Source organism: Aotus nancymaae, unplaced genomic scaffold (assembly GCF_030222135.1).
Source record: "Aotus nancymaae isolate 86718 unplaced genomic scaffold, 86718_ANA_hifiasm-v0.15.2.pri h1tg000011l, whole genome shotgun sequence".
Lineage (NCBI taxonomy): Eukaryota > Metazoa > Chordata > Mammalia > Primates > Aotidae > Aotus > Aotus nancymaae.
In genome coordinates this window covers 57,899,900-57,924,984 of record NW_026988422.1, presented here as the reverse complement: position 1 = coordinate 57,924,984, position 25,085 = coordinate 57,899,900, and the positions used below count along the sequence as shown (strand labels likewise).

Sequence of the window (25,085 nt, the reverse complement as noted above, 5' to 3'; positions counted from 1 at the left end):
TAGGAGAATTGCTTGAACCTGGGAGGCAGAGGTTGCAGTGAGCCGAGATTGCACCACTGCACTCCAGCCTGGGTGACAGAGCAAGACTCTGTCTCAAAAGAGAAAAAGAACAGGGAATTTGGGACTGCTTTGCCTGCTACTATATCCTCAGTGCCTTGCCCCACTGCCTGATACATATTAGATGCTCAATCGTTATTTTTAGATTATAGAATACATGATGAGTTATAGGCAGAACATTCATCCATGCATTCAACAGTGGATTGAGGGTCAGGCCCTTCGATGGGTCCTGGGATAAAAGATGAATAAGATATAGCCCTACCCTTGAAGAAATCTGTCTTATGGAAAAGATAGAGTTGATTAAAAAAATTACAACACAATGTGCAAAATGCCATAATCAGGACTGTCCCAAATGCTATCAGAGAACAGCGGTTATAAACTATTCCTGGCTAGGCGCAGTGGCTCACTCCTGTAGTCCCAGCACTTTGGGAAGCCAAAATGGGAGGATTGCTTAAGCCCAGGAGTTCAGGACCAACCTGGGCAACATAGTGAGACCTCATCTCTACTAAAAAGTAGCCAGCGTGATGCGCACCTATAGTCCCAGCTGCTCAGGAGGCTGAGGTGGGAGAACGGCTTGATCTGAGAGCTCAAGGCTGCAATGAGCCATGATCACGCTACTGCACTCCAGCCTGCAACAGAGTGAGACCCTGTCTCAAAAATAAATCACTAAATAAATACACTCTTCCTGGAAGGTCAGGAGGGTTTCAAAGGGGAGGAGACTGGAAGGATGACAGGTGGCTTACTTCCTGGAGGATTGGGGGAGGACAGGGTGAGAGGAGGGCATTCCTAGACCGAGGATGAATCCTGCAGGAGCTGACGTGCTGGGGAAGGCCCAGGAGCAGCTGCGCATGGCAGGACTTGAAGCCAGGCTCAAGGCTCTTTCCCACCCCCACACAGGAGCTGGAGATTTCTCACGTGTGCCCCTCAGGGTCTGGGGCTGCAAGAACCACGTCTGGGTCCAATCCAGGGTGTAAGGACTGCTAACCTGTCATTCTCCTTCATTGATGGGCTGCCAGAAACCTCATCCACAAGGGAGTTCACATCTGAGCCAATTTGAAACAATCTTAAGAGATTCCTTGAGCCCAAAGCTCAAATACAACCTCTCTCATCTGCTCACCCCTCTCTCATCTTGTAATTCCAGCACATCATCAAGTCTGTGGGTCACAGCTGTCTGCAGACAATTTCATGTGGTCTTCCTCCAGCTGTTTCTCTTGTTGAGTCTCCTTCCCTTTGACAAGGATTTAGCATAATCTGTCTGTCTTGCAGTTTCGAGACCATTACCTTTTTTGTTTGCTGTTGTTTAGGTGGAGGGTAAGATGTGGAAGAGCATAGTTGTGCACAAAAGGAAGGGAGTCCTCTTAGGGGCCAAGGTGGGCTGTGGGATTCCACAGAGTAGGGGAGGAAACAGGGTTATCAGTAAGTCAGTACCAAGGAGAAAGGCAAATGCAGGCTAGTGTGTGGGGAGCAGGAGGGAGTCAGCGGTAAGAATTATGAATAGTTGGGACATTTAAGTTGTGTCAAATCATGGAAGCAGATCCCATGTCACAGTGACTAATGTCATTGAAGGGTGGTGTCAGCTCAGTGGAGAGACGTAGGCCATTGGTACCTCTACAATCAGAGTCATTTCGAAAAAAGAACCCAGTCCGTTTAACCTAAAATCAACTTGTAGATTTACTTTTTTTTTCTTTTTGAGACAGGGTCTTGCTCGGTTGCCCCGGTTGGAGTGCAGTGGCGTGATCTCAGCTCACTGCGACCTCCACCTCCCAGGTCCAAGCGATCCTCCTGCCTCAGCCTCCTGAGTAGCTGGGATTACAGGTGTATGCCACCACGCCTGGCTAATTTTTATATTTTTAGTAAACACGGGATTTTGCCATGTTGGCCAGGCTGGTCTCGAACTCCTGGCCTCAAGTGATCTGCCCCTCCTTGGCCTCCCAAAGTGCTGGGACTACAGGCATGAGCCACCGCGCCCGGCTGTAGATTTACTTTTATGCCACCCAAACACACAGAACACAAACCATTCTCCACCCACAATGGACTCCTGAATTCCTCCCCTGCTGTTTTTATGTCAATTTTATTCTTACTTGTATCTTTACAGAAAATGGCACAGAAATCACAGGTTTCGAATACCTAGGAGTTATTACAGTTCCATATTTCAAACACCTCAATATCAAGTTTCTTTCTTCTCACTCTATGTACATTATTTACACACCAGGGGCCACAGTCTAACACTTCAAACCAACAGGGACAAAGACAAGAAGAACCAGGGAGGGAAGTTCCATAAATGGAATGAAGGAGAAATCAACTTTTGATATGGAATTAAAGTTGCAATGCACTGTCTCGGGCCTTTCTCTAACAATGTATTCCCTGCAAAGGTGGGTGGGATGGTGGTGGGGTGGATGGGGTCGGGAGCCTGGCCTGGGAATCTGGATCGTGCAGGTCAACAGGGCTTTGTGCTCCCATTGCTCATGTGAATGGAAAAGGCCAGGCCAGAGAGGTCGCCGCACCAACAGGTCCACCCATCTGCCGGCAGAAAGAAGCCCCAGCTCTTTATTGCATCACGGTTACTGTGTTTTAGTCTAGTGGTTGTGCCTCCTGGCATACACTGGCATGAAGGCATGTGTACCTACAGCTTTGCTTGGACTTATACCTGGCCTTCTACCTTGCTTTCCTTCCATCCTTTCTCCCATCCTTCTGAACAGGGTAAAAGCTTGCTCTGAGAGGTGCTCAGCCCTAGGCCCTTAGCTCCCTGTCTGCCTGGAGTGAAGGTTTCTCTAACAGGCCCTTAATGCATATGCATAGTCCCAGGCCTACTCCAGGCTTGGCTTCTCAGTGGAGGCCAGGCCTGTGGCTTCCTAGATGTCATTTACCAGCTAGATTGGGTTGTTCAAGGCAGGGCACATGCGAACTAACAGTTTGCAAGGAGCTGTGGGGGAAGGGTGACTTCACAGCAAGTCAAGGTCACAGGCAGCATATCAGGAGAGTCAAGATGCTTCAGAACACAGGTCCAGGGGCCTGAGGACTCAGGGTAGAGGGTTTAGACTCCTGAACAGTACAGTGAGCTGCAGCATTTGTGAGGCATAAGACATGGACTCATGGCATGCAGCGAATATTGCCACATGCCATGTAGTTGCCTATGCTGGGAGGAGCCAGTGGGACAGGCTGGGTGTGGAGAGGATGGGTTCCTGAGGGCAACCATGGCAGGGCATGAGACCAAGGGTGGCTGAGGGGCCCAGGCTGAGACTTCCCAAGTGTAGCCTGCCATCTGTACTCCTCTGATGGGTCAGGGAGAGGCTGTGTCTGCCTGGGCCTGCAGGGCGGTGTCTTCACACTTCGGAAGCCCAGGCCCAGCCAGGTCTGCAGGGAGGAACAGGCTGAGTGAGGAGACCTTTGCTGAGGACTGGGGTGCTCAGAACGCTGGAAATGCAGTTCCAGTCCTCCGTCTGCGTCACAGCTGTGGCAGGCAATGCACGATGCATTTGTAGCAATGGGCTTTAGGCATGGGCAGAGCAGAATCCACAAAGGATGGAGAGCTGGGAAGGAGGGCTCTTTAAAGCAAGAGAACAGAGAGCAAAGGGTGGCCAAAACCAGTGATCGTTGCAAAGGGATTGAGAGAAAAGGGGCTTGAGGGGATGTTGTGGGCAGCAGGAAGGCGTCTGAGGCTGGGATGCTGGAGAGGTCAAGACTAGATCAGGGATGTCTCAGCATGGTCCAGAGTCGGAACCCAGCTGTGCCTGCAGCCACCAGGGGTGATGGAGGGCCTGTGGGGGGCAAGGAGGATGGCAGAGGCCAGGCCTGGGCCTTGCCTCAGAGAGTACCTCCCAGCACCACAGGCCCCGAGGAGAACAGAGTCTTGGGGCTCCGGCATCTGAACACCCCTTGACCTAAGCCATGTCCTCCAGCTGCGGTGGACTGAGCCTCTCTGCCGGCCTGTCTTCATCCATGGCCTCCTCCTCCTCTGGCTTCTCGGTACTCCGGGCCAGGCTGTCTGGCCCGGACACAGTCCCCAGCACTTTGGTGCTGTGCTCCTGAGCTTTGGCCCTGAGCGCCGCAATGCTGTTCTCCCTCAGTTCCTCCTGGGAGATGGCCGCCTGAGCGTCGGGGCCCCGCTCCTCCTGCTCCATCTTGTCAAGCTTGGGCAGGGCCTGGCGTTCCCCCTCGGGCTTCCTCCCCGACTCGGCTGCTGCCTCCAGCGACTTTTTGTGCATCCCTAAAAAGAATTGTTGGTATTCGGGTTTAGAAAAGCGCCTGGGAAAGCCATCTTGAACTGAAAACGGCAAAGATAGAGAGAGGCCAGAATTAAGGACGAGCAGAAAGCCTTACCTCCCACACCACAGTCACACGAGTCCCAGGGCTGGACCAGGGCCAGGGGCAGGGAATGGGCAGATGGGGTCACCAGGCCTGTGGGGGACTTCCCCCTGCCAAAGCCCTGGGCACCTGGGCCCGGGTGGCCTGTTCTGTCCCTTCCAGGCCACAGCACATGCTCCCCTGTCCTTCCCCCGTGGGATTCCGGATCTTAGAACCCCAAGAGAAGCTTGTGCTGTTCTCAAATATAGGCCCAGAGGGCGGTGGGGAAGACAGCAGGTGGGGAAGATAGCAAGGAGAGAGATTTGGGGAACAGAAGTCCTTTGCGCAAAGCAGAATGGCAGCCAGAAGGACCTAGGGGTCCTTTCAACCACCAAGGGAGACTGTTTTGTTCAACCATAAGCCCACCTCTGGCCAAGGGGAGAGGGGGGTACAGACTCCAGGGAAACAGCCACACCCTTCTCACAGGACAAAAGAATCCACAGTTAGGGACCCTCCAGATAGGGACTCATTGATGATGAGAGTTCTTGTCATCCAGTGCAAGTGACAGACACCAGGCCCCAGGCCCACCCACCCCACCACACCCCCGGTCCCCCAGGGTAGACCAAGAGGCTTGCTTTGAAGAGCTTCTCTCCTGCGAGGCTGCTGTGGCCCAAGTCCCCTGCCCCAAGGCTCTGTCCCCTCCTCCAGGGAGCCCGCTCTCCTCACCGCAGGGGCAGGGCCCCAAGGAGGGTGCGGGCTCTTACCCAGTAGCCACGGGGCACAGGAGTCCATGATGCCATCCTTGGCAGACTTGAGGATGGACTCAGGCAGGGGGATGGAATGCCGCACCATGGCCCCGTAGAGCCCGTACTCTGCCATGACACTGCTCCGGCCCCAGCACTTCTCCCGCTTCCTCCACTTGGCTCTGCGGTTCTGGAACCAGACCTGTAGGTGCACAGAACAGGTCAGAGGCTCACTCTGAGAGGTGCTGGGCCCAAGGGCCTTACCCCCTGCAGGCCTGGAGTGAAGATTTCTCCAGTAGGGTATCCTTAACCTAAGCTCGCCCACTCCATGGTGCCCCCTGGGTTCCTCCAGGGCCAGGGAGTATTCAGAAGGAGGACATGCGTCTTATGAGAATAACATGGGTAGTTCTAGGGTGATGGGGTGGGATGCCTCCTGGACAGGGTGTTGCAGGTGCGCAGAATCCAGGGTCTTCCGCTGTTTGCAGCTGAGAAGCCCGCCCCACCACTGATGGCTCTCTTGCATGAGTTTGCACCTCCAGCATACAAATCTTTTTCTGATTTGCAGAGGGACAAATTCCTTTCCCAGAACTGGACTAGCAGTGTCTCTGGCTCGGGGCTTCCTCTCTGCCAGAAGCCCAGAGCCAGAACCATCCAGAAAGGCGCAGGTGAGTGGGGGGGGTGAGGGACAAAGGGCAGGGGATAGTCTTAGGGGCACTTCACTCAGGTATCAGGGAGGCTGGGAACTTAGGGAGGGAGACTCCCTGGGAAGGCTTGGGTCAGCCTCCTCTGCGCTCTGCCAAGCCCCATGTGCCCTCCAGGTACCTGCTCCCCACAGCTCAGGGCCTAACTCTGAATGGTATTTGGGGGACCTGGGCCAGGGGTGAAGACAGCATTCTCCAGGGCTGAGGAGGAAATGGGAGGAGGGCCCTGGGAGGGGGTGGGGGTGGAGGAAGTACTGGCAAATGTGTCTCTGGCCCCAAAGCTGATTGGTGCAGAGTCTGAATGAGAGTCGGGTGCCCTGGTGTCCGCAGCACTCTACCTCATTCTGGGAAGAGATCCCAGAATCCCTGTCAGGATTGGGGAAGAAAGATTTCTTGGTCCCCCAGAGCAGCTTTCCAGAGATTTCCCGCAGCTGTCAGAACCAGGAGCTCCTTACATTGTACCCCGAGGAGATGCGAGGCCAGCGGGAAACTGGAGGGCCCCGAACCTGGCGGGTCCCTTCTCGCCCCTCACAGCCCTTAAGCCTCAGACTCCGGGGGCAGCGAGTCGCCCCAGGGAAGTCGGGGGAGCAAGGGAGGGGAAGATCAAGGCGGGCTCGGGAAATCTGTTCATTTCCTCCCGATTTCCTTGCCCGAGTCTGGGCCGGCCCCGCCCTTCCCTCCGGGCCCCCTCCCCGGCGGCCGAGGTATCAGCTTTTAATGAAAAATTGCTCCAGCTCTATTCAGGAGGCGGCAAAAGAAGAGTCACCCCCAGGGGCAGCCCTGGGCTGATTGAAAAATAAGTTAATTTCAGTTTGAATCGATGGGCCTCAGGCACTGAAATATCACGGGAAATTAAAGCGGCTGCTCTCCCGGGAGCCGCGGCATTGACCCGCACTAATTAATGCTGGGGAGGCAGCGCTCGCCTCGCCGCGAGCCGCCCCCGCTCCCCCGGGACCCCCAACTCTTCTCATTTAACTAATTAGACGGGGAAAATTGGGTGTTAATTTGTTTAGGATTTTCCCCCTTCCCCCCGGCAGCCCCTCGCGGCCCCCGCCCCGCGCGGCGCAGAAATGCATGCGGGCTTGGCGGCAGATGGCTGCCCGGGTCACGCTGCAATCTCCTCCGACTTGATTGCTTGATTAGGTCGTTAGCACATTAAAAAAAAAAATTGCTTGCCGTCTGGAGCTGGCGTGATGAGTGGGACGCGCGGCAGCGCCTGGGTAATTTATCTTTTTATACGGCAAAGAATTTGATTTCAATCTGCAGATATATGGGGCGCCTTTGACACCTGTTTAACATCGCGCCGCTGACAGCTTAACTCTTTGCTGCCTGGGGAGCCCGGGCTGGGGCCGGTGGGGCTTGGGGTCCGCGCGCTCCTGCGGTTCCCGCCGTCGCCGCCAGGTGGCGAGGTGAGCGCCCGGCGACCCGGAGTCTGTGGTGGAGAGCGGCCGGCCATGCCCGGCAGGGGGCGCTCCGGCCCACCGGCTTGGCATCTCCCACGGAGGTCACAGAGCACCGCCCTGGGCACGCGCACCTTTAAATTGACCCAAACGCGTGTAACTCTGGCCTTTCTTCATTTATAAATAATTGGGAGTCTCTAAACAACTGAGAGCGACACGGCCTTAGATGCCCCGGGCCTCTCCCGCCCCGGGTGGCGTCGTCTCCCTGCGGGCAGCACTTTAGCCGCCACCGGGTTTGGCACCTGCAGTTCCCGCTCAGAACTGGGGGGCTGGGAAGCACAGGTGCAAGGCCTCTGCCTGGTCTGGACCCGACCGCCCTGGGAGACCCCCGTCAAGGAAGGGGTTTGTGTAATCCGAAGCCCGCTAGATGGCCATCCTCCGTGCCCTGAAGGGAGACGGGAGCAAGGCCGGCCGGGCTAACTCGGGCCTGCGTCCCGGCCTGGCTCCACGCCGTGTGTAGATCTCCCCAGCGCTACGGGCCTGTGCTGCAGGATGCGTGCCCGACTAGCTGTCCTACCTGGGACCTGCGGTTTGTCTGGGGCCTCAATCCTGTCCCATCGCCCTCCCGTTAGCATACCCGCTTGCTGCAAGCTGCTTTCTCCCACAGAGGAAAAATCTAAAACGACTAATCCACATAAAAGTATGACTCCCGGCGGGACGCGGCGGCCCACGCCTGTAATCCCAGCACTTTGGGAGGCCAAGGCAGGTGGATCACCTGAGGTCAGGAGTTCGAGACCAGCCTGGCCAACATAGTGAAACCTTGTCTCTACTAAAAATACAAAAAATAGCCGCCCGCGGTGGTGCACACCTGTAATCCCAGCTACTTGGGAGCCTGAGGCAGGAGAATCGCTTAAACCTGGGAGGTTGGGGTTGCAGTGAGCAGAGATCATGCCACTGCACTCCAGCCTGTGCAACAGAGCAAGCCTCTGTCTCAAAACCAAAAACAAACAAATGAAGGATGACTCCAGGTTTTATCCACTTCTCAGAGAAGACAGCAAAGAATGAATCCCCTGCTGATGGAATTCCAGACACCAAGTGTGACCACAGAGAACTGGTGAGGTTTACTTCGTGACTATAAGAAGCCACCTGCTTCCTGGTCAGGAGACAGTCTGTCCTGCTTGGATACAGTACATTCTATTAGGTTGGTGCAAAACAGTCATTGAGATTTTTGCCATTGAAAGTAATTATTATTATTATTTTTTGAGACAGTCTCACTCCATATCCCCAGCTGGAGTGCAATGGCGAAATCTCAGCTCACTGCATCTTCCGCCTCCCTGGTTCAAATAATTCTCCTGTCTCAACCTCCTGAGTAGCTGGGACTATAGGCACCTGCCACCACACCCAGCTAATTTTTATATTTGTAGTACAGACAGGGTTTCACCTTGTTGGTCAGGCTGGTCTTGAACTCCTGACCTAAGGTGATCCACCGGCCTTGGCCTCCCAGCGTGCTGCAGTTACAGGCATGAGCCACCGTACCCAGCTGAAAGTAATTACTTTTGATGGCAAAAACCGCAATGACTTTTGCACCACCCTAATAAAACAAGGCCACAATCCTTTGACTGGTACCTGTGCAGCCAGATTGGAGAATGTTTTGGATTTAAGACAAAAGATGTGATGCATAAACCACAGTAACATACTGTCCTGCAGCAGCACCTCATGATCAAACCCAGCAGCTTCGATTTCTGCAGCAAAGCATGTATGTACATGTTTACACTAAGAACGACAAAGAAATTCTGCAAGGTCTGGTCCGGTTTTTGCCATCACTGAGTTTTGATGCTAAATTTATAAAAGAGAGTTCCATTTTCAGGAGAAATCACTTGAACTAAGGAGGTGGAGATTGTAGTGAGCCAAGTAAGTAGCTGGGTCTTAGGGATTCTGGAGAAGGCACTGTGGAATATACAAAGACAGTGGTGCCCCCGCCCACCCAGCGTGGATACCTGGTGCATTGCCCTGGCTTCCCCAGGAGTTCCAGGAATACCCGTGCTTGAGATGGGGCAGCTTCCCAGATGGAAACAGCATTTTTAGGGTACTAAAGAAGGGGATGCGGACTCGGGATTCAGATCATCTCTGGGGCCTATAAATAGGACCATTTTCCTGGGTCTCCTAATTTGGGCAAATGAATATCTGGCTGATCTGCACAGATCAGACTTTGCCCACAGACACTCTCCCAGGGGAGCTGGTGCCAGCTGGTCGCTCAAACCAGAAGTCATCCAGACCCTCAGTTATGGGCTCCTGGAATGCCTGGCTCTCTGTGAAGACCAGATGCTACTCCAATTTATGGAGGAAACCTGGACGGCCAAAACAATTTCTAGAACAGTTGGCAGGGAAGCTGTGGCAATGGTGCCTTGGAGGGAGGTGGACAAGGAATTAGAATTAACCCTAACCGCTCCGTACGTGTCCCTTTCCATTCCTTTCCTGGAAGCCGCCGGCCTGTACACAGAACTTAAAAATTTACAAGAAGCATTGAGGCCAGCCAGTCCTGACCGGGAATTCCCAGCTCTGAAAAATTGCTGTGTGACTTTAGGCAAGTAACTTGACTTCTCTCAGTCTCAGTCTCTTCAAATAAAAAATAAGAATATCCACTTTTCGAGGTTGTTTGAAGGATTACATGAAATAAATGAGTGCCTAAAATCAGTGCTTGTCATACAGAAGGGCCCGAGAAGTATGTTTTCGGTAGAGGCACTGAAAATAAACGGGAGCCTGCCCAGAAATTAATCAATGGCATTACCTGGCCCTCTGGCCTCCTTCACATGCCCTTCAAGGCTGGACTGACAATAATAACCACAATCCAGGACGAGGGGAAGATAGAGCCAAACTTCGACTGTAACATTCCACACAGACAGTCTCTAGTTTCCCCTTTAGGCATCTGGAGAGCTAAACAGATGCTCCAAACTGCCCCCCACACTTTTCTTTCTTTCTTTCTTTTCTGCCTTCTGTCCTTTCTTTCTTTCTTTCCTTCTTTCTTTCTTTCTCCTTCCTTCCTTCCCTTTCTTTTTCTCTTTCTTTTTGAGAGTTTCCTTCCTTCCCTTCTCTTTCTTCCTTCCTTCCTTCCCTTCTCTTTTTCCTTCCTTCCTTCCCTTCTGTTTCTCTTTCTTTTTGAGAGTTTCACTCTTATTGTCCAGGCTGGAGTGCACTGGCGTGATCTCGGCGCACTGCAATCTCCGCCTCCTGAGTTCAAGCGATTCTCCTGCCTCAGCCTCCTGAGCCACCACGCCCAGCCAATTTTTTGTATTTATAGTAGAAACAAGGTTTTACCATGTTGGCCAGGCTGGTCTTGAACTCCTGACCTCAGGTGAGCTGCCCGCCTCAGCCTCCCAAAGGGCTGACAGGTGTAAGCCCCCGCGCCCGGCCTCTCCCCACATTTTAAATATATTCCAAGCCCTTAAGGCTCCAGTGCAGGAGAATATCCACGCAGTGCCCATACTCCCTGTGAGTCAACTGTGGCACAGCAGCTAGAAGCCCTAGGCTGGAGATTTCTGCTCTGCCTCTAGATAACTTTGTGGCTATGAATGCATTTCTTTTCTTTCTTTCTTTTTTAAGACATAGTTTCGCTCTCATTGCCCAGGCTGGAGTGCAATGGTGCAACCTTGCTCACCGTGACCTTGGCTCATTGCAACCTCCACCTCCTGGGTTTAATCGATTCTCCTGCCTCAGTCTCCCAAGTAGCTGGGATTACAGGCATGCGCCAACACACCCTGCTAATTTTGTATTTTCAGTAGAGATGGGGTTTCTCCATGTTGGTCAGGCTGGTCTCCAACTCCTGACCTCAGGTGATCTACCCACCTCAGCCTCCCAAAGTGCTGGGATTACAGGTGTGAGCTGCCACGCCCAACCAAGTGCATTTCTTTCTTTCTTTCTTTCTTTTTGTTTATTTTGAGACAGGGTTTCACCATATTGGTCAGGCTGGTCTCAAACTCCCAACCTCAGGTGATCCACCCGCCTTGGCCTACTAAAGTGCTGGGATTACAGGCGTAAGCCACCGCGCCCGGACCCCAAGTGCATTGCTTAACTTTTCTGAGCTTCCCATTCCTTACCTGCCCTGCGACACCACCTCTTTTCAGGTTTCTGGTGAAAATTAAACCGTGTGTGGGAAATGCCTGGCACATAGTAAGAGCTGAAACACTCTGGCCTGATGCTTGATGTGCAACGAGCTTTGCTTTGCAGGAAATGCTCTAGGACACCTTTCACATAAAACCATGTCATTTTATCTCCCACCGTTGACATTTCTTCTCACCATTTAGGCTCCTTTCTCTGCTTGGACTCTTCATTCTGACCGGCCCACAATATTCCTTTGATCCCTCTCTCACTCACTTTCCTGACCACCCATTTTCTAGAAGAGACTGCTCCTCTCACATGGGAGTCTGGTCCCAAGCTTTTTGGGAGACCCTGCATCAAGGTGCCAGCGATGACCAGAGCCCTGCCTTATACTTCATTCAGGGTGCCAAGTGCCTGAGAAGGGGCCCAAAGTGACACCCAAGGCCACCAGATTTGGAGTCCCAAGACAAGCTGAGTTGGGAGGGCCTTTCAGTTTGGGAATGAGCCTGAGTTTCTTTTCTTTTTTTTTTTTTTGAGACGGAGTCTCACTTTATTACTCAGACTGGGGGGCAATGGTGCCATCCTGGCTCACTGCAACCTCCACCTCCTAGGTTCAAGCGATTCTCCTGCCTCAGCCTCCTAAGTAGCTGGGATTACAGGCATGCATCACCATGTCCAGCTAATTTTTGTATTTTTAGTAGAGACAGGGTTTCACCATATTGGCCAGGGTGGTCTCGAACTCCTGATCTCAAGGTGATCCACCCTCCTTGGCCTCCCAAAATGCTGGGATTACAGGCGTGGGCCACCACACCCAGCCGAGCCTGGGTTGATACATTTCCCCTCAGAGGTATCAGCAGTGATACCCCAGCAGCCATCAGAAAGCCCGGGTCATGGAAAGTCTGTGGCTGTCCACAGCTGTCTGGCGGGTGCCTCCACAGCAGGGACAGAGTGTGCCTGTGCCTCCAAGGGTAGACTGGGCCCAGGGAAGGACTTCTTGCCAAGTGGATACAAAGGCACAGCTAGCATGCCAGGCAACCCTATTAGCTCTTTCTCTACGTGGGCAATCAGCAGGAACAGCCGAGGCCATGCCCCATGCCTCCTCTTGTCTCTGCATCATCACATAGCTCCTGTCCTGCAAGCTCCCACCCTGGCATCGCCATCAGACAACATGCCCAGGGCTCCGTCTCTCAATCATCTCCCTGGAGACCTCTGCAGTCCTTCCGGGATCGCCCTCCTAAGGAGCCATTGTGCATGGCAGATGCCCTTTGCACATTCTGGTCTCCTCACTTCCCCAGGCCCTGCTTGGCAATCTTGCCACATGCCATCAGGCCTGGCTCTCTTGGCCATGCTCTGGATGAGCATCCATCACATTCACCCAGTCTCTTCCCCTCTGGCTGGAAGCTGATGAATTTGGGCTCATCTCTGGCGTGACTTAAGGGGGCTTCACACTCTGCATCCACTCACTATTTCAGCCATGGTTTTATTTCAGTGCGCTGTGCACAGCCCAGCCTAAGGCTCAGAGAAGCCGAGTCTTGCTGCAGCCTTTGTTGCCCACTAGGGGGCAGCTCCGACCACATTTCCAGGCAGCCTCTTGCCCAAGCACGAACAGGTCATTTCCTTCCTCACCCCATCCCTGCCATCCAAAACGTCACTTTCTTCTGCTCATATTACAGAAACACCTCTTTCCCAAGCCTCCAACCCACTGTGTTTACATTCACTGCACACAGAATCACCTAGAGAGATTGAAAAGCATACAGATGCCAACATGAAGATATTTGATTTTTTTTTTTTTTTTTTTTTTTTGAGACGGGAGTTTTGCTCTTGTTGCCCAGGCTGGAGTGCAATAGCACCATCTTGCCTCACTGCAACCTCTGCCTCCCGGGTTCAAGCGATTCTTGTGCCTCAGCTTCCCAAGTAGCTGGGATTACAGGTGTGCACCACCACCATGCCCAGCTAATTTTGTATTTTTAGTAGAGACATGTTGGTCAGGCTGGTCTCAAACTCCTGACCTCAAGAGATCCACCTACCTTGGCCTCCCAAAGTGCCGGGATTACAGGCGTGAGTCACTGTGGCGGGCCAAAGATGTTTGATTTTAAACCAATTAAATCAGAATTGCTGAGTGTAGGGGAGGCCCCCATGGGTGTTTTTAAAATCTGCCCTAATAACCATCCTGAGATGAGATCCATGCAAACCCTTCCCCACCCAGGCATCTATCTTCTTACTTCTGGAATATGACCCTCTGATACTTTGCTCCCTACCCTTAGTCAGGGATCACTTTAAAAGAGGCAAAGTCTCTGTGCTCAGCAGAGAATCTAAACCTCAACCTTCAACATAAATGAAGCTTCTAAGAGGGGTGAAATGTAGTCTCTGCTCACTTTGAACATCCATAGCTCTGTAAGGTTTGCATTTTATAACAAGTACATCTTAGAAAAAAATATACAGGAAACACGGGTATATATGTAGCCTGCCCTTACAATTCTAGGAACAAGTGACCCCACAGAGGAAATAAGTCAGTCTGAAAACCCACCTTCTCTTCCCCAGAGCTGATAGCTGGCAGGGACTTCCAGAATGCCATATCCTAGTAAAAAAAAAAAAATTTTTCCTTCTTCTTCTTTTTTTTTTTTTTTTTATTTCCTGGCTTCTAGAATTTTTTTTTTTAAAACAGGATTTTGCTCTGTCACCCAGACTGGAGTGCAGTAGCATGATCACAGCTCACTGCAGCCTTGACCTCCTGGACTCAAGCAATCCTCCCACCTCAGCTTCCAAAGTAGCTGGGACCACAGGCATGTGCCACCACACCTGCTAATTTCTGTATTTTTTGTGTGGAGATGAGGTTTCGACATGTTGCCCAGGCTGGTCTCAATCTCCTGGCCTGAAGTGATCCCCCTACCTTAGCCTCCCAAAGTGCTGGGATCACAGGCGCCAGTATTTTATTTATTTATTTGGGACACAAAGGACCATGTGCCTGAGTCTGATGTGGAGACGTAGAAGCTTTTCTTTCCCCAACACTGCACCATATTCCTCCACCTCCAGCCCAGAGAGATGTAGAGTGAGGACGTGTTTACCCTCCAAGCACACAGGCAGAGTAAGTCATCATGCCTTTCTGCTGGGACTGGTTTGTCGTCTCTGTTCTTTGCATTATTATAGTTTGTAAAGAGGCATTCATGTCTCTCATAGAATCTCATGTCATGGTAACTGAGTACTGGGTTTCAATCCCAGTCTTACTTTACCTCTCAGCCCCTCAGTTTCTTCATCTGGAAAATGGGTGTAGGGGTGTAGGAATGACATCTAACTCATTTGCCTGTTAAGGATTAAATAAAATGAGGTGGGTTGGGTGGGATGGTTTACACAAGTAATCCCAGCACTTTGGGAGGCCGAGGTGGGTGGATCGTTTGAGGTCAGGAGTTTGAGACCAGCCTGGCCAACATGGTGAAACCCTGTCTCTACTAAAAATACAAAAATTAGCTGGGCATGGTGGCAGGCACCTGTAATCACAGCTACTCAGGAGGCTGAGACGGGAGAATCACGAGGTTTCGGTGAGCCACGATCACACCACTGTACTCCAGACTGGGTGATAGAGTGATTCTATCTCAAAAAAAAAAAAAAAGAAAGAAAGAAAGAAAAGAAACGAGGCATAGAAAGTACCTAGTATCTGGGACAATGGTGAGTACTTAATAAATGCCAGTAATAACACTATTTTTATTAAGTTAGCATTATGGAAAAATACTGTTATCTTACAAATGAGTAATTTCAAACTCAGAGTTTGGCTTGCTGGGAGTGAAACAAAGACTAGAAGTAGGTGTGTCTGCCTTTCCATGTCCACAAGGCAGGTTCTCATTAGACATCAGCCAACAGACCTCAGACATGCAAGGGCTTCCTTGAGTTGGCCCAGCAGGGATGTGTGCCCCAGCAGTCTATCTGGGGCTGTTAAACTTCACCTGCCCTGCACCCCTGTTCCACCAATGGTAGCCCAGGGGCTTGTGGGGGAGGGATCCTCAGGAGGCCCCTCCCTGGAAGGGATCTCACCTCTTCCTTCTACAGATGGGGAAGCTGAGGCTCACAGATGGTGTGGCCTAGCCTCTACTGCACCAGATGTCAGAGTTAGAGCTAAAATCCGAGTTCCTGATCTCCAGTTCAATAACCTTTCTATTCCATCTTGAGAATTTCTTCCTGTTTTTTGTTTGTTTGTTTGTTTGTCTGTTTTTGAGACAGAGACTTGCTCTGTCACCCAGGCTAGAGTGCAGTGGTGCGATCACGGCTCAGTGTAGCTTCTACCTCTTGAGTTCAAACGGTCCTCCCATCTCAGCCTCTTGATAGCTGGGGCCACAGGCATGCATCACCATACTTGGCTTATTTTTAAAACGTTTTTGTAGAAATGGGGATTTCACTATGTTGCCCAGGCTGGCCTCAAGGAATTCTTCCACCTCAGCCTCCCAAAGGGCTGGAATTACAGGCATGAGCCACTGCACCTAGCCAGGAATTTCTTTTATTTTCGTCAAAGACAGAGTCTTGTTTTTTGCTTAGGCTGGTCTCAAACTGCTGTGCTCAAACAATCCTTCCACCTTGGCTTTCCAAAGTGCTGGGACCACAGGCTTGCGCCACTGCTTGGCCGAGAGTTTCTAACTCCAGACTTGGAGCCTCCCGCTCATCTCATCCACAGAGTCCTCCGACCCAAAGCTGGACTGGGAGGGGGCTGGCTCAGGAGTGGCGGCCAACACATTGAGGGGAAATGTTAGGGAAGGAAGCAAGGGTTTCGGAGTCTAAAGGGACTAAACTCTGGCCTCTGTCTGCACCTCAGCTTTCCCATCTGTCAAATGGGAATAATAAATAGTAGCTCCCAGCTCATGGGTGTTCTGAGGGCTCTGCTGAATATACATGAACTAGCTCTGTGAGGAAATGAAAGACATGGGTGGGCTGCTGTAGAGGCAGTGGGAGGGCTGAGCTTTCACCCTTTAGAACTCATGTACAGAATTTGCATATTCAAAACATAATTTTGTTATATAAGTGAGTTTTGAGCTACTTTTTTTTTTTTTTTTTATGACCGTGCCTGATACTCAATAAACATTGATTTTCTTTACTGTGATACGGGTCCCACTCTGACTTCAAATCACGTCTGCTCCCCCAGCTTCAAGTCAAAGCAAAGACTTCAAACAGAAGAGCGGGCAGGACAGGGTGGGCTTTCCGTTCAGACCTAGCTTGCGTCTCGTGTCTCCCACTTACTAGCCGTGGGTCCTGGGCAAGTGGCTGTGCCTCAGCTGCCTCAGTTCTCAAAGGAAACTCATGGTCTTCAGCCCCTGGTTGCCACCAGGATTTAATAAGATCAGATCTGACACCGGGTGAACGGGGGGGCATGTGCCAGGCACTGTCCCGAACACGGCACACATTTGGCTCATTGCCTCTGCACAAAAGGCAGGTGCCACTGTCACCCCCATTGTACAGATGAAGGCTGGGAGGGGCTGGGAGGTGAAGCCGGCCAGGAGCCCAGTGGCCCTAAGCACTATACCACCCTGCCTCTCCTGTGCACGTCATGAATTCAGGAGAACACCTGGCACATGGAAACTCCTCTGGAAATGATCACTGTGACTGCTGTTAATACACACTGAGATGTGTCCCAGGCCACCTTGCTGAAACTCTGAGACTCTTCCCTCATTTCTCCAATATCCACAAATTGCAGAGCCAATCCTCACAGTCACAGGGTGATGAGCTCTCCTCATCCTACACCCCAGGCTCTTTCATGCTGATTCTGGTGCCCTCAGACACCACCGTATAGACAACCCCCAAGCAACTTAACAAAGCCCTGTTAAGTTCAATGCACCTGTTGGGGCATTCATAGCAATGCAGTTACAGCTGAGGGAGAGCCTGCCCTCAAATCCTGAGCTCAGCAGGTTCCAAACACCATATCCACCCTCCCCTACCTAATCGGCCAAGAAGATTTTAGGACAACATGCTGCAAGAGACAAGCTGTTCCTTCATTCTGGTCAATACTGCAAATGTGGGGCCTGCCAACAGCGGGGATTTGTCATTGCTCCTCCCTGCCACAGCCACCTGGAATGGCCAACTTTGTGCTAATGAAGGCCAGGCAGGGGTTACTGCTATGCATCAGCTGGACTCGCTTGGCTTACACACACGCATGCGCGTGCACACACACAATTCAACATCCATGCCCAGCTTACCTCACTAGAACCCAACTGGGTGGAGGGTAATGGGTCCAGGCCACCATGGATAATGCACTAAACATAATCTGCTTATGAATAATTGAGCTTATTGTTAGTGTCAATGTCTAAAACCATCGGTTGAAATTCCACATAGATTTCCAGGGGAGAGGAAGCCTCACAGTCTCATTTCCATTCTCTGGTCCTCCAGTGAGAGAGGACAGAGCAACCCACACACCTTACTTAGCTCCCCCCACCTCCCAGGCACACATCACACCTGGAGACGCAAGGAACCTAGACTGGGGAGGAGACACAGAGCAGAGCAGTTCCAGGAAGTCAGGATTGGGCCCAGCCCACAGGCCCCAGCCTCCGTGGTAAACTAGCTCTGGATCCTCTGGATCGCTCAGGCAATGGGAGCAGCTTTCACGGAAGGTTGAGCACCAGCTACGACAACCCTAAATCTTCTGGAAATGTTCCTCCCACCCCACTCCTTCTGCCTGATGGAGGCCCTGCCCAGACTTCATCCTCTCCCAAAGAAATGATTACGCAGCCCCACTCCTGCCCAGGTAGGGGACTCTGGACTTGCCAAGGTCCTGCTGCCACCAAGTGGAGGCCCCGTGCCTACCACATGCCCAGATCAGTGGCTGGTTACACCACAAAACTGCCCAGGAGAGAAGGAGGGCTTAGTGAACCACCTGCAGGCACCTGCCCCAGCTCACATCCTGGGCCAGACCAGGGAGAAGAGAAGGAGGAGCAGGTCAGGGCAGCAGCTTCTGGGCTGTGTGTGGGAGGAAGGAGCCTGAGGTGGATGGAGGGGTGGGGAGCAGGAAGAGAAGGGGCAACACTTTCATCATGGTGAGGGGAGCAGAGGGGAGGAAAACAGATGGGTCAGGACTAGAAGCCAGCTTCCTCTTCGCAGCCACCCAGAGGCCTGGGGCTCCCTCTAGCCTTGGAACAGAGGCCAGGCAGGGGTTACTGTCCAAGGACACCTTCGCCTCAACAGAGACTCTGCCCAGGACCAGGGGCCCATCCAGTCTCCACCTCTCATCCCCAGACCTCCACAGTATCTGGCTGCCTTTCTCCCCGGGAAGCCTATAGTCTGGAACAGCCAGACCACAGCTGGACGCCCCTCATCCCCCTACAGTGCCCACCTCATGTGGCAGGTGTTCAGCTTCAATAGGCTGAGAACACGATCACAGGCAAGTGCATGCCCACAGCGGGCTGGGAGGTGGGCTCCTGGGCCTCTGGAACCCTGGAGCGGTAGGTGTCACCAAGAGCGGGGAGCGTGGAGGGGAGAGGGGCTCAGGGCTGTTACCTGTATCCTGTCTTCCGGCAGCTCCGTTTTCATGGCCAGCATCTCCCGGGCATAGACATCTGGGTAGTGGGCCTCATTGAATGCCTTCTCCAGCTCCTCAAGCTGGTAGGAAGTAAAGATTGTCCTGAGGGGAGCAAGACCAGACACTCAGGACCCCAGAAACTGAAAGAGCCTGTCTCAGAGAGGACAGAACCACCTTCCTCTGCCTCCCGGGCAGACCCCAAACCCAGCCTGGCTCAGCACAATTGGAAGCAATCTCTCTCTCTCTCTCTCACACACACACACACGCACACACACGCACACACACACACTCATTCACTCATAGTTTAACCCTCTAGCCTCTTCCTCCTCAAGGCTGAGGGCTCACACTACCCTTCCCGAGTGTGTGTGTGTGTGTGTGTGTGTGTATGAGATGGCCATTATTTCAGCCTTCAGTGACATTTCACACTGGGGATCCTTCTGGAACTGCTCTGGGGAAAAGGCTATTAAGAAGCACATTCTAGGAAAGCAGAAAGCCCCTCTTGTGCCCAAGCCAAAGAAGAGGCGCTTACCAGATAACCAAACAGCCCAGCTCCACCCAGACCAGCTTCCTGGGCCCTCACAGACACTAGAGCTGAATTTTTAAATGCCTCTGAAAGTTAGAAGATTCACCAGAAGGTTAAATGCAGCCTCAACCTCAGTGTTCACACAGTTGAGAACTGAATCTCCCACTCCCTCGACTCACCCCAGTGCCCCTTCCTCCTCCTGCCCTTCCACCACACCACCCAGACCTGCCAGCTTCCCTGCACTGCCGAGAGCCTCTTCCAGTTCTCTTCTGTGCTGAAAAGGCAAGGGCCACCATCCAACCATCCCATACTTCCAAACTTAGCCACTCACCTGGAGGTGGGGTCCATTCGGGCGACCCTGAGAGCCTACAGGCACAGTTCCCCACCCCCCACAGGGCAGTTCATAGTGATCTATTCTGTGTTATAAACTGCTTTAAGAATCTGGTAAAAACTACATTCTCTCACCCTAGGAAAATGGGCAAATGAATATGCCCCAACCCGTAAAATGTTGCCTCCAACATTAGGGGATTCAAAGGTTCCCTTTCCTGAATAAACCACTAAACACCTACTTCCAGACATAAATTCTTCTTTTTTCAGACCTTAATTTTACCAGCTTTTGGGTGATCTTTATCCTGAAACCTCATTAGCAAGCCAAAAGGCAAATTAGTCCAGTATCCACACACCAAACTTGTAGAAATGGTACAGCCCTTGCCTCGTCCCCTGGGATGGACCCCAGGGCCAGCACAGAGGTGAAGAACTCCTCACTGCTGTGCCCTCACCCTTGTCTGACACAACCCAAAAGTACAGATGTGAGCCTCACACATTCCTTATGTCGGTGTCCACTTTAATATCTCAGAGGATAATGCAGCAAAGAAAAATGGTGCTCTTTACAAAAAATGACTGGTTTGATACTAAATCGTTTCTGTTATGCTGGCGGGGGCAGTGACATGAAATGCTTATGCACACAGAAAGTTAATTCCTGAGAATTTGAAGAGCTGCTGCTTTTTCGCTCCTGCCATCTGCTGAAGGGCGCATGGACAGAGCACCAAAATAAACAATCAAAAAATGCAAGTCCTTTCCGAAACTGGGGAAACTGAGGCACAAAGGCAATCAAAGAGGAGAGCCGACTGTAGGTCATGTAGAACCATTCAAGTCCCAGCCTCTACTTGGGAGACCTCCTCTTCAAAAACGAAACAAAAACTCGAATCTCCCAAACTTTCCCTCATTCGTGCCTCAGAGCTGACATGCTTCCCCCACAGTGTGATCCAACCTCTCTGTTCCTGGTTTATGCAGAACCCCAGACCCTTCAGGCTCCTGTTGTGTCCGGTCTGAAGAGGAGCTGAGCTTTCCCAGTAGAGAGAAACAGCAAATTCCGAGAGACTCTCACCATGGCTGCCTCATCCCCACCCCACCCTCCAAACGCTTCTAAGTCTGGTTTGTTTCTGGGAGATGAAAGCAAGCCCATCTCTCATCACCAGATTCCAGGGTCTCTTGTCCCAAATCCCCAAATGACAGAAGTTCAGGTAAAATGTATTTTTTCCTAATTAAAAACAGCACCTGAAATCAGTAGCCATTCTCCTCTCTCCGATAACCTTCTCCTTTCATGCACCAGAAATAGAAATCCCAGGCAGTTAATACCTGGTGTTGCTGAGTTGCTGTGCTGCCCCCATGAAAACCCACCAAAGCCCCCAAAGGTGTCCCTGCTGAAGAGAGTGGCAGAAGAGAACAGACAGTCAGCGATCTTAAGCATGGAATTTGGGTTACGAGTCACCCAGCTCCAAATACCACACAATGAGACCTCCTGATGCAGAAACCCGTTCCTGTACCCGGGGTTTGGGGATGCTTTTTCCAGTGCTATCCAAGCTGCGGAAACCCCTCCAACCCCTCGGGCACCAGCACAAGAGCAGTTTTGCCAGTCTCTGACCTGCCCCGTCCCTGTCCCTGCTTGGGGAAGATGACAGGATTACCCACCCTGGGACCAGCATAAGATAGGTGCATAAAAAGTGTTTTAATGAATATTCGTTAGTGAATTGAATGTAAAAAAAAAAAAGACCAATGATCAAGACCAAAAACAATTTCTTTTTCCTTTTAAAATAATACAAATGAAACAAAAGCAAACAGCTGCTGTAAAAGAATAAACCAAGGTTCGGAGAAACCAAGTCGAAGTTCACCTACACTCAAGCCAAAACCTCTTAGGGCCTGAGGGGTCATGACAGGCCGTTTTGAAAGGTGGAGGGTCAACAGTGGAGTTTCCCAGGGCCAAGGAAGAAAGAAGAAAAGAAAAGCTCAAAGAGAGAGGGTGCAAGAGGCTGAGAACAAATTGGGGTGGGAGAAAAGGATGTAGGGGGGTGGGGCACACCCCAGTGGAGAAGTGTCCCGAAAGGGCAGGGAGCCTGCGGCGGCGGAGGGAGCTGCGGGGAAACAGCTCCGAGGTGAGCGCCGGGGCAGCACCTGCGGGCGGCACCCGCAGAAAGGCAGGCAGATTTTTGGTTCTCCCTCCTTTATTTCCTTGCAAACCACCTTACAAATGTACCCAAGGAACAAATAGCAGTGAGGCTGGTGCAGAAGGGAATAAGGGCGGGGGTGGGGTGGGGAGAAGGGTGGGTTACTTTTCAAGATATACCTGTCGACATCTATTGAGTTTTAACTTTGTGCAAGTAATTTTTATATAAAGACAAAAAAAAAACCTTTCTAGTCTGTACCCCGATGCAGCCCATCCCACTCCAGCTATGGCTGGTGGGACCGTCCAGTCTACACCGCCCCCCACTCCATTTTACAGACGAGGAAACTGAGGCTCACTGAAGGGAAGCGACTCGGTCAGAATCACGAACGAGAAGAAGCCAAAAAAAAAAAAAAATGTTCCGTCAGTGCGCTCCAGCCTTGGGGAACGGTGGGAGAAGAAAGCTAGGGAGTTGGCAGAGAGGACAGCGACCCCGGGAGAGAAATGCGGTTGTCGGGTGAGGCCAAGCGCAAAGGAACCGGCTCCCGCGGGAGGTGGGAGCGAATCTGCCCGGCCGCGCGGTCTGTGTGGCTCTTGGAATGTACTGATGCGGGGATCTGGGGGCCGCCACCCGCTCTGCGGCTCACCGTGGCCTGTGTTGGAGCCTTTGCTTTCTCCCGCAGAAGGAGGAGAAAGCCCGAACCGAACGGCTTCCCCGGCGGCCACTCATCGTGCTCACCGGGCGCGGATGCCAAGGCCCCGGGCAGATTCCGCCAAACAACGCGTGGTCTGCGCCCTGGCACGGCCTCGGACCTCAGACCTGGGGTCGCCGAAAATAGGGTCCCAGAGACCCCAGCCCGGACGAGGGAGGCAGCGGGGGTGCGCGGGCAGGAGAGAGAAGAGAAAGCGCCGCGGGGCCTCACCTGTGTCGCCGCTTCTTCCGTTTCTTGGTCTGGTTTAAAGCAGATTTGGACATTTTTCGATCGGTGGAGGAAACATCTTCAGAATCTGAAAAGCGGGCGGAAGGACATGCGGGAGAGTGGGGGACGCGCTCCAAGGTGCCCGAAACACACGAGGGCCCCACTCCGGGCCGCCTCCGCAAGCGGCGGGAGCCTGCTCTGTCTCCCCAGGAAGCCTTCGGGCGCCAGGGTGGCCGTCCCATCCCTGGGCCCAGATTGGCCTCTACCGCGCCGGGCCCGAATCCGGAGGTTTTGAACAGATTTCGTTGTAAGAGAGGCAAAGGCCCCGGTGCGCTTGGGACAGGGACGGTAAAGAGCGAGGCACCCTTAGGGGGCCGCGGAAACCCAGCGGTCTCGACCCCGCGGTCTCGACCCCGCGGCGCCCTGCCCTGCGAGACCAGCCCCAGTGCCCCGGGCCGGAAAGTTGGCCCCGAGGAGCGAGGAGAGGAGCCGAGGAGTGGGGAGCTGGGCTCCGGGAAGGCTCGAGGCTGCGGGCACCTTCTCTTTCGCGGGGCAGCACGATGCGTCCTCGCTCGAGGCCCGAGAGCCTGCGACGCGCTGGTTTTCGTTGCCTTTCCACGTAAAACAAAATAAAACGCAACGAAAAATCGGGGAATTGCCAAGCTCGAACAAGAACCGGAGGGCCGAGCGGGCCGCGACGCACCGCTGGGAAAGCAGCGCCGGGAGAAGGCGGGGAGGTCACCCAGGGTCCCCGGGTCCCCAAGCCCGCGCGTCGCCGGGCTCCGGTGTATTGTGGCGCTTACGTGGGAGCGGATGGTGGGCGCTTTGGCTGCCGCGGTGGCCGGGTTGTCTGAGCTCGTGGGGGTGAAAAATAAACCCCAATTGACCAACGCGAGGTTTGGGAATGGGGAAAGGAGGAGGAGACAGACAACTTTGGACACCAGGGACCCGGCCGGAGCCGGAACAGCATTGGGCTCCGGGAGTGCAGATACTCCACGAGGCCGGGGCCGCAGTGGAGCCGCGGAGCTGGGGCCCTCCGACTCGGCCGGAGACCCTGCACCACGGCCTCCGACACCCCAAACCGCGTTTTCTGTGGGGCCCCAACAAAGTGCCGTGGCCGAGCCCGGCCCGACGCAGGGACCGGAGAACTGCGCGACCGCCCGAAACACTGGGGCGGAAACCCGGCAGACGCCGAAGCATCCTCCCGGGCCCCGGCACCAGGCGCGTAGACCCAAGGCCCAGGCAGCGACCCCCGGCCTGGAAGGAACTTTTCCGCCAAGAGGAAGCCTGGTCCAGCAAGCGAGAGCCGACGGCGCGGGGCTCCCGGCTGTCGCCCCCATTCAGGCAGCCGCGCAGCCTCGCCTCACCTACCCGAGCTGGCCGTCTGGCTGGTGTCCAGCGGCCCCGATGCTCTGCCCAATGGCTGCAAGTGGACGCTCTGCGGGTCGGACAGCACTTCCAGAAAGGTGGGCTGCGCGTAGAAGCCGGGGAGCCCCCCGGGCCCCAGAAGCCCCATGCCGCCCACCCCCGCAGGGCTGAGCACTGAGCGCGCCGCCAGCAAGTGCCCGGGGGCCAGGCCGTCGAGCGCAGCCCGCGGGTGGGAGCTGGGGGGCTCCTTGTTCAAGCCCAGGATCTCCTGGATGCCGAACCCGGTGCACCTGGCCGGGGCGCCCCCCGAGGTACTCTTGGCCACTGTCTCGGACTTGGGCTTGCTCAGCGTTTCCCCTGCTTTCCCCGTCATCTCCCGGTTCTTTGGAGGGGCTGAGGCCGCAGGTCTTTAGCTCACCCCACCCCCCCGCCGGGCTCCCCGCTTCGCGAAGTTGGTCCCAGGTGCCCCCTCCGGTGTCTAATGCTCTGGAGCCCAAGGAGATTCCCCTTTTATCCAACCAGGCGGCAGCCCAAGTGGGGTCAGAGCTGAGCAGCCAATCACCGGGGCCAGGAGCGATTAGGAATTCCAAAAAGCTGGCAGCTCCCGCCGCAGGCAGTGTCGAGGGGCCAAGGTGCTGTGGGTCAAGCATCGGATGGGCTCTACACGACGCCCGTGGGCAGGGCCCCCAGGGGCCGAGGTGAGACAACCAGGCTCAGGTTCAGGTTCAGGTTCAGGGCTGTTCCAGGAGGCAGAGTGGCTTGGGGCTCTGAGCAGATCCTGGCAGAGACAGGTCCCTGAGGTCAGGTGGGAGGATGGGCTAAGGGCAGAGGTTAGAGACTGGGAGACCTCCTTCCCTCAACTCCTATGCAGGTTGGAGGCATCAGAGCAGCCCAAATATGGCACCTCTGTAAAAGGTGGAACAAGGGAGAGGCAAGTGCCCCAGGCTACGTGTGTGGTGGTAAGCAGGGAAAAGACTGGGCCAAGATGTGCAGAGAGCGATGTGGGGGGTGGGGAAAGCTCAGGGCTTGCCTTCCCGGAACAAGGTACAATGCCTAGTTCAAAAG

The 25,085-nt window shown here is 53.4% G+C and overlaps 1 protein-coding gene across 2 annotated transcripts; it reads right to left on the bottom strand.

Annotated features, from left to right (window-relative positions):
- Positions 1-2,626: 2,626 nt before the first annotated feature.
- VSX2 (visual system homeobox 2) lies at positions 2,627-24,506 on the bottom strand. Of its 2 annotated transcripts, none has more exons than XM_012438282.2 (5): positions 24,024-24,506; positions 22,656-22,740; positions 18,748-18,871; positions 5,106-5,286; positions 2,627-4,264 (listed from the first exon to the last, which is right to left on the bottom strand). In XM_012438282.2, exons 1-5 carry the CDS (start codon positions 24,391-24,393, stop codon positions 3,939-3,941), a joined length of 1,086 nt encoding a protein of 361 aa, XP_012293705.1. In that variant the 5' UTR covers positions 24,394-24,506; the 3' UTR covers positions 2,627-3,938. The 2 variants fall into 2 exon arrangements, with proteins under 2 accessions (XP_012293705.1, XP_012293704.1); XM_012438281.2 differs by having other exon boundaries at positions 2,627-4,321; positions 24,024-24,393.
- Between the last annotated feature and the right edge of the window lie 579 nt (positions 24,507-25,085).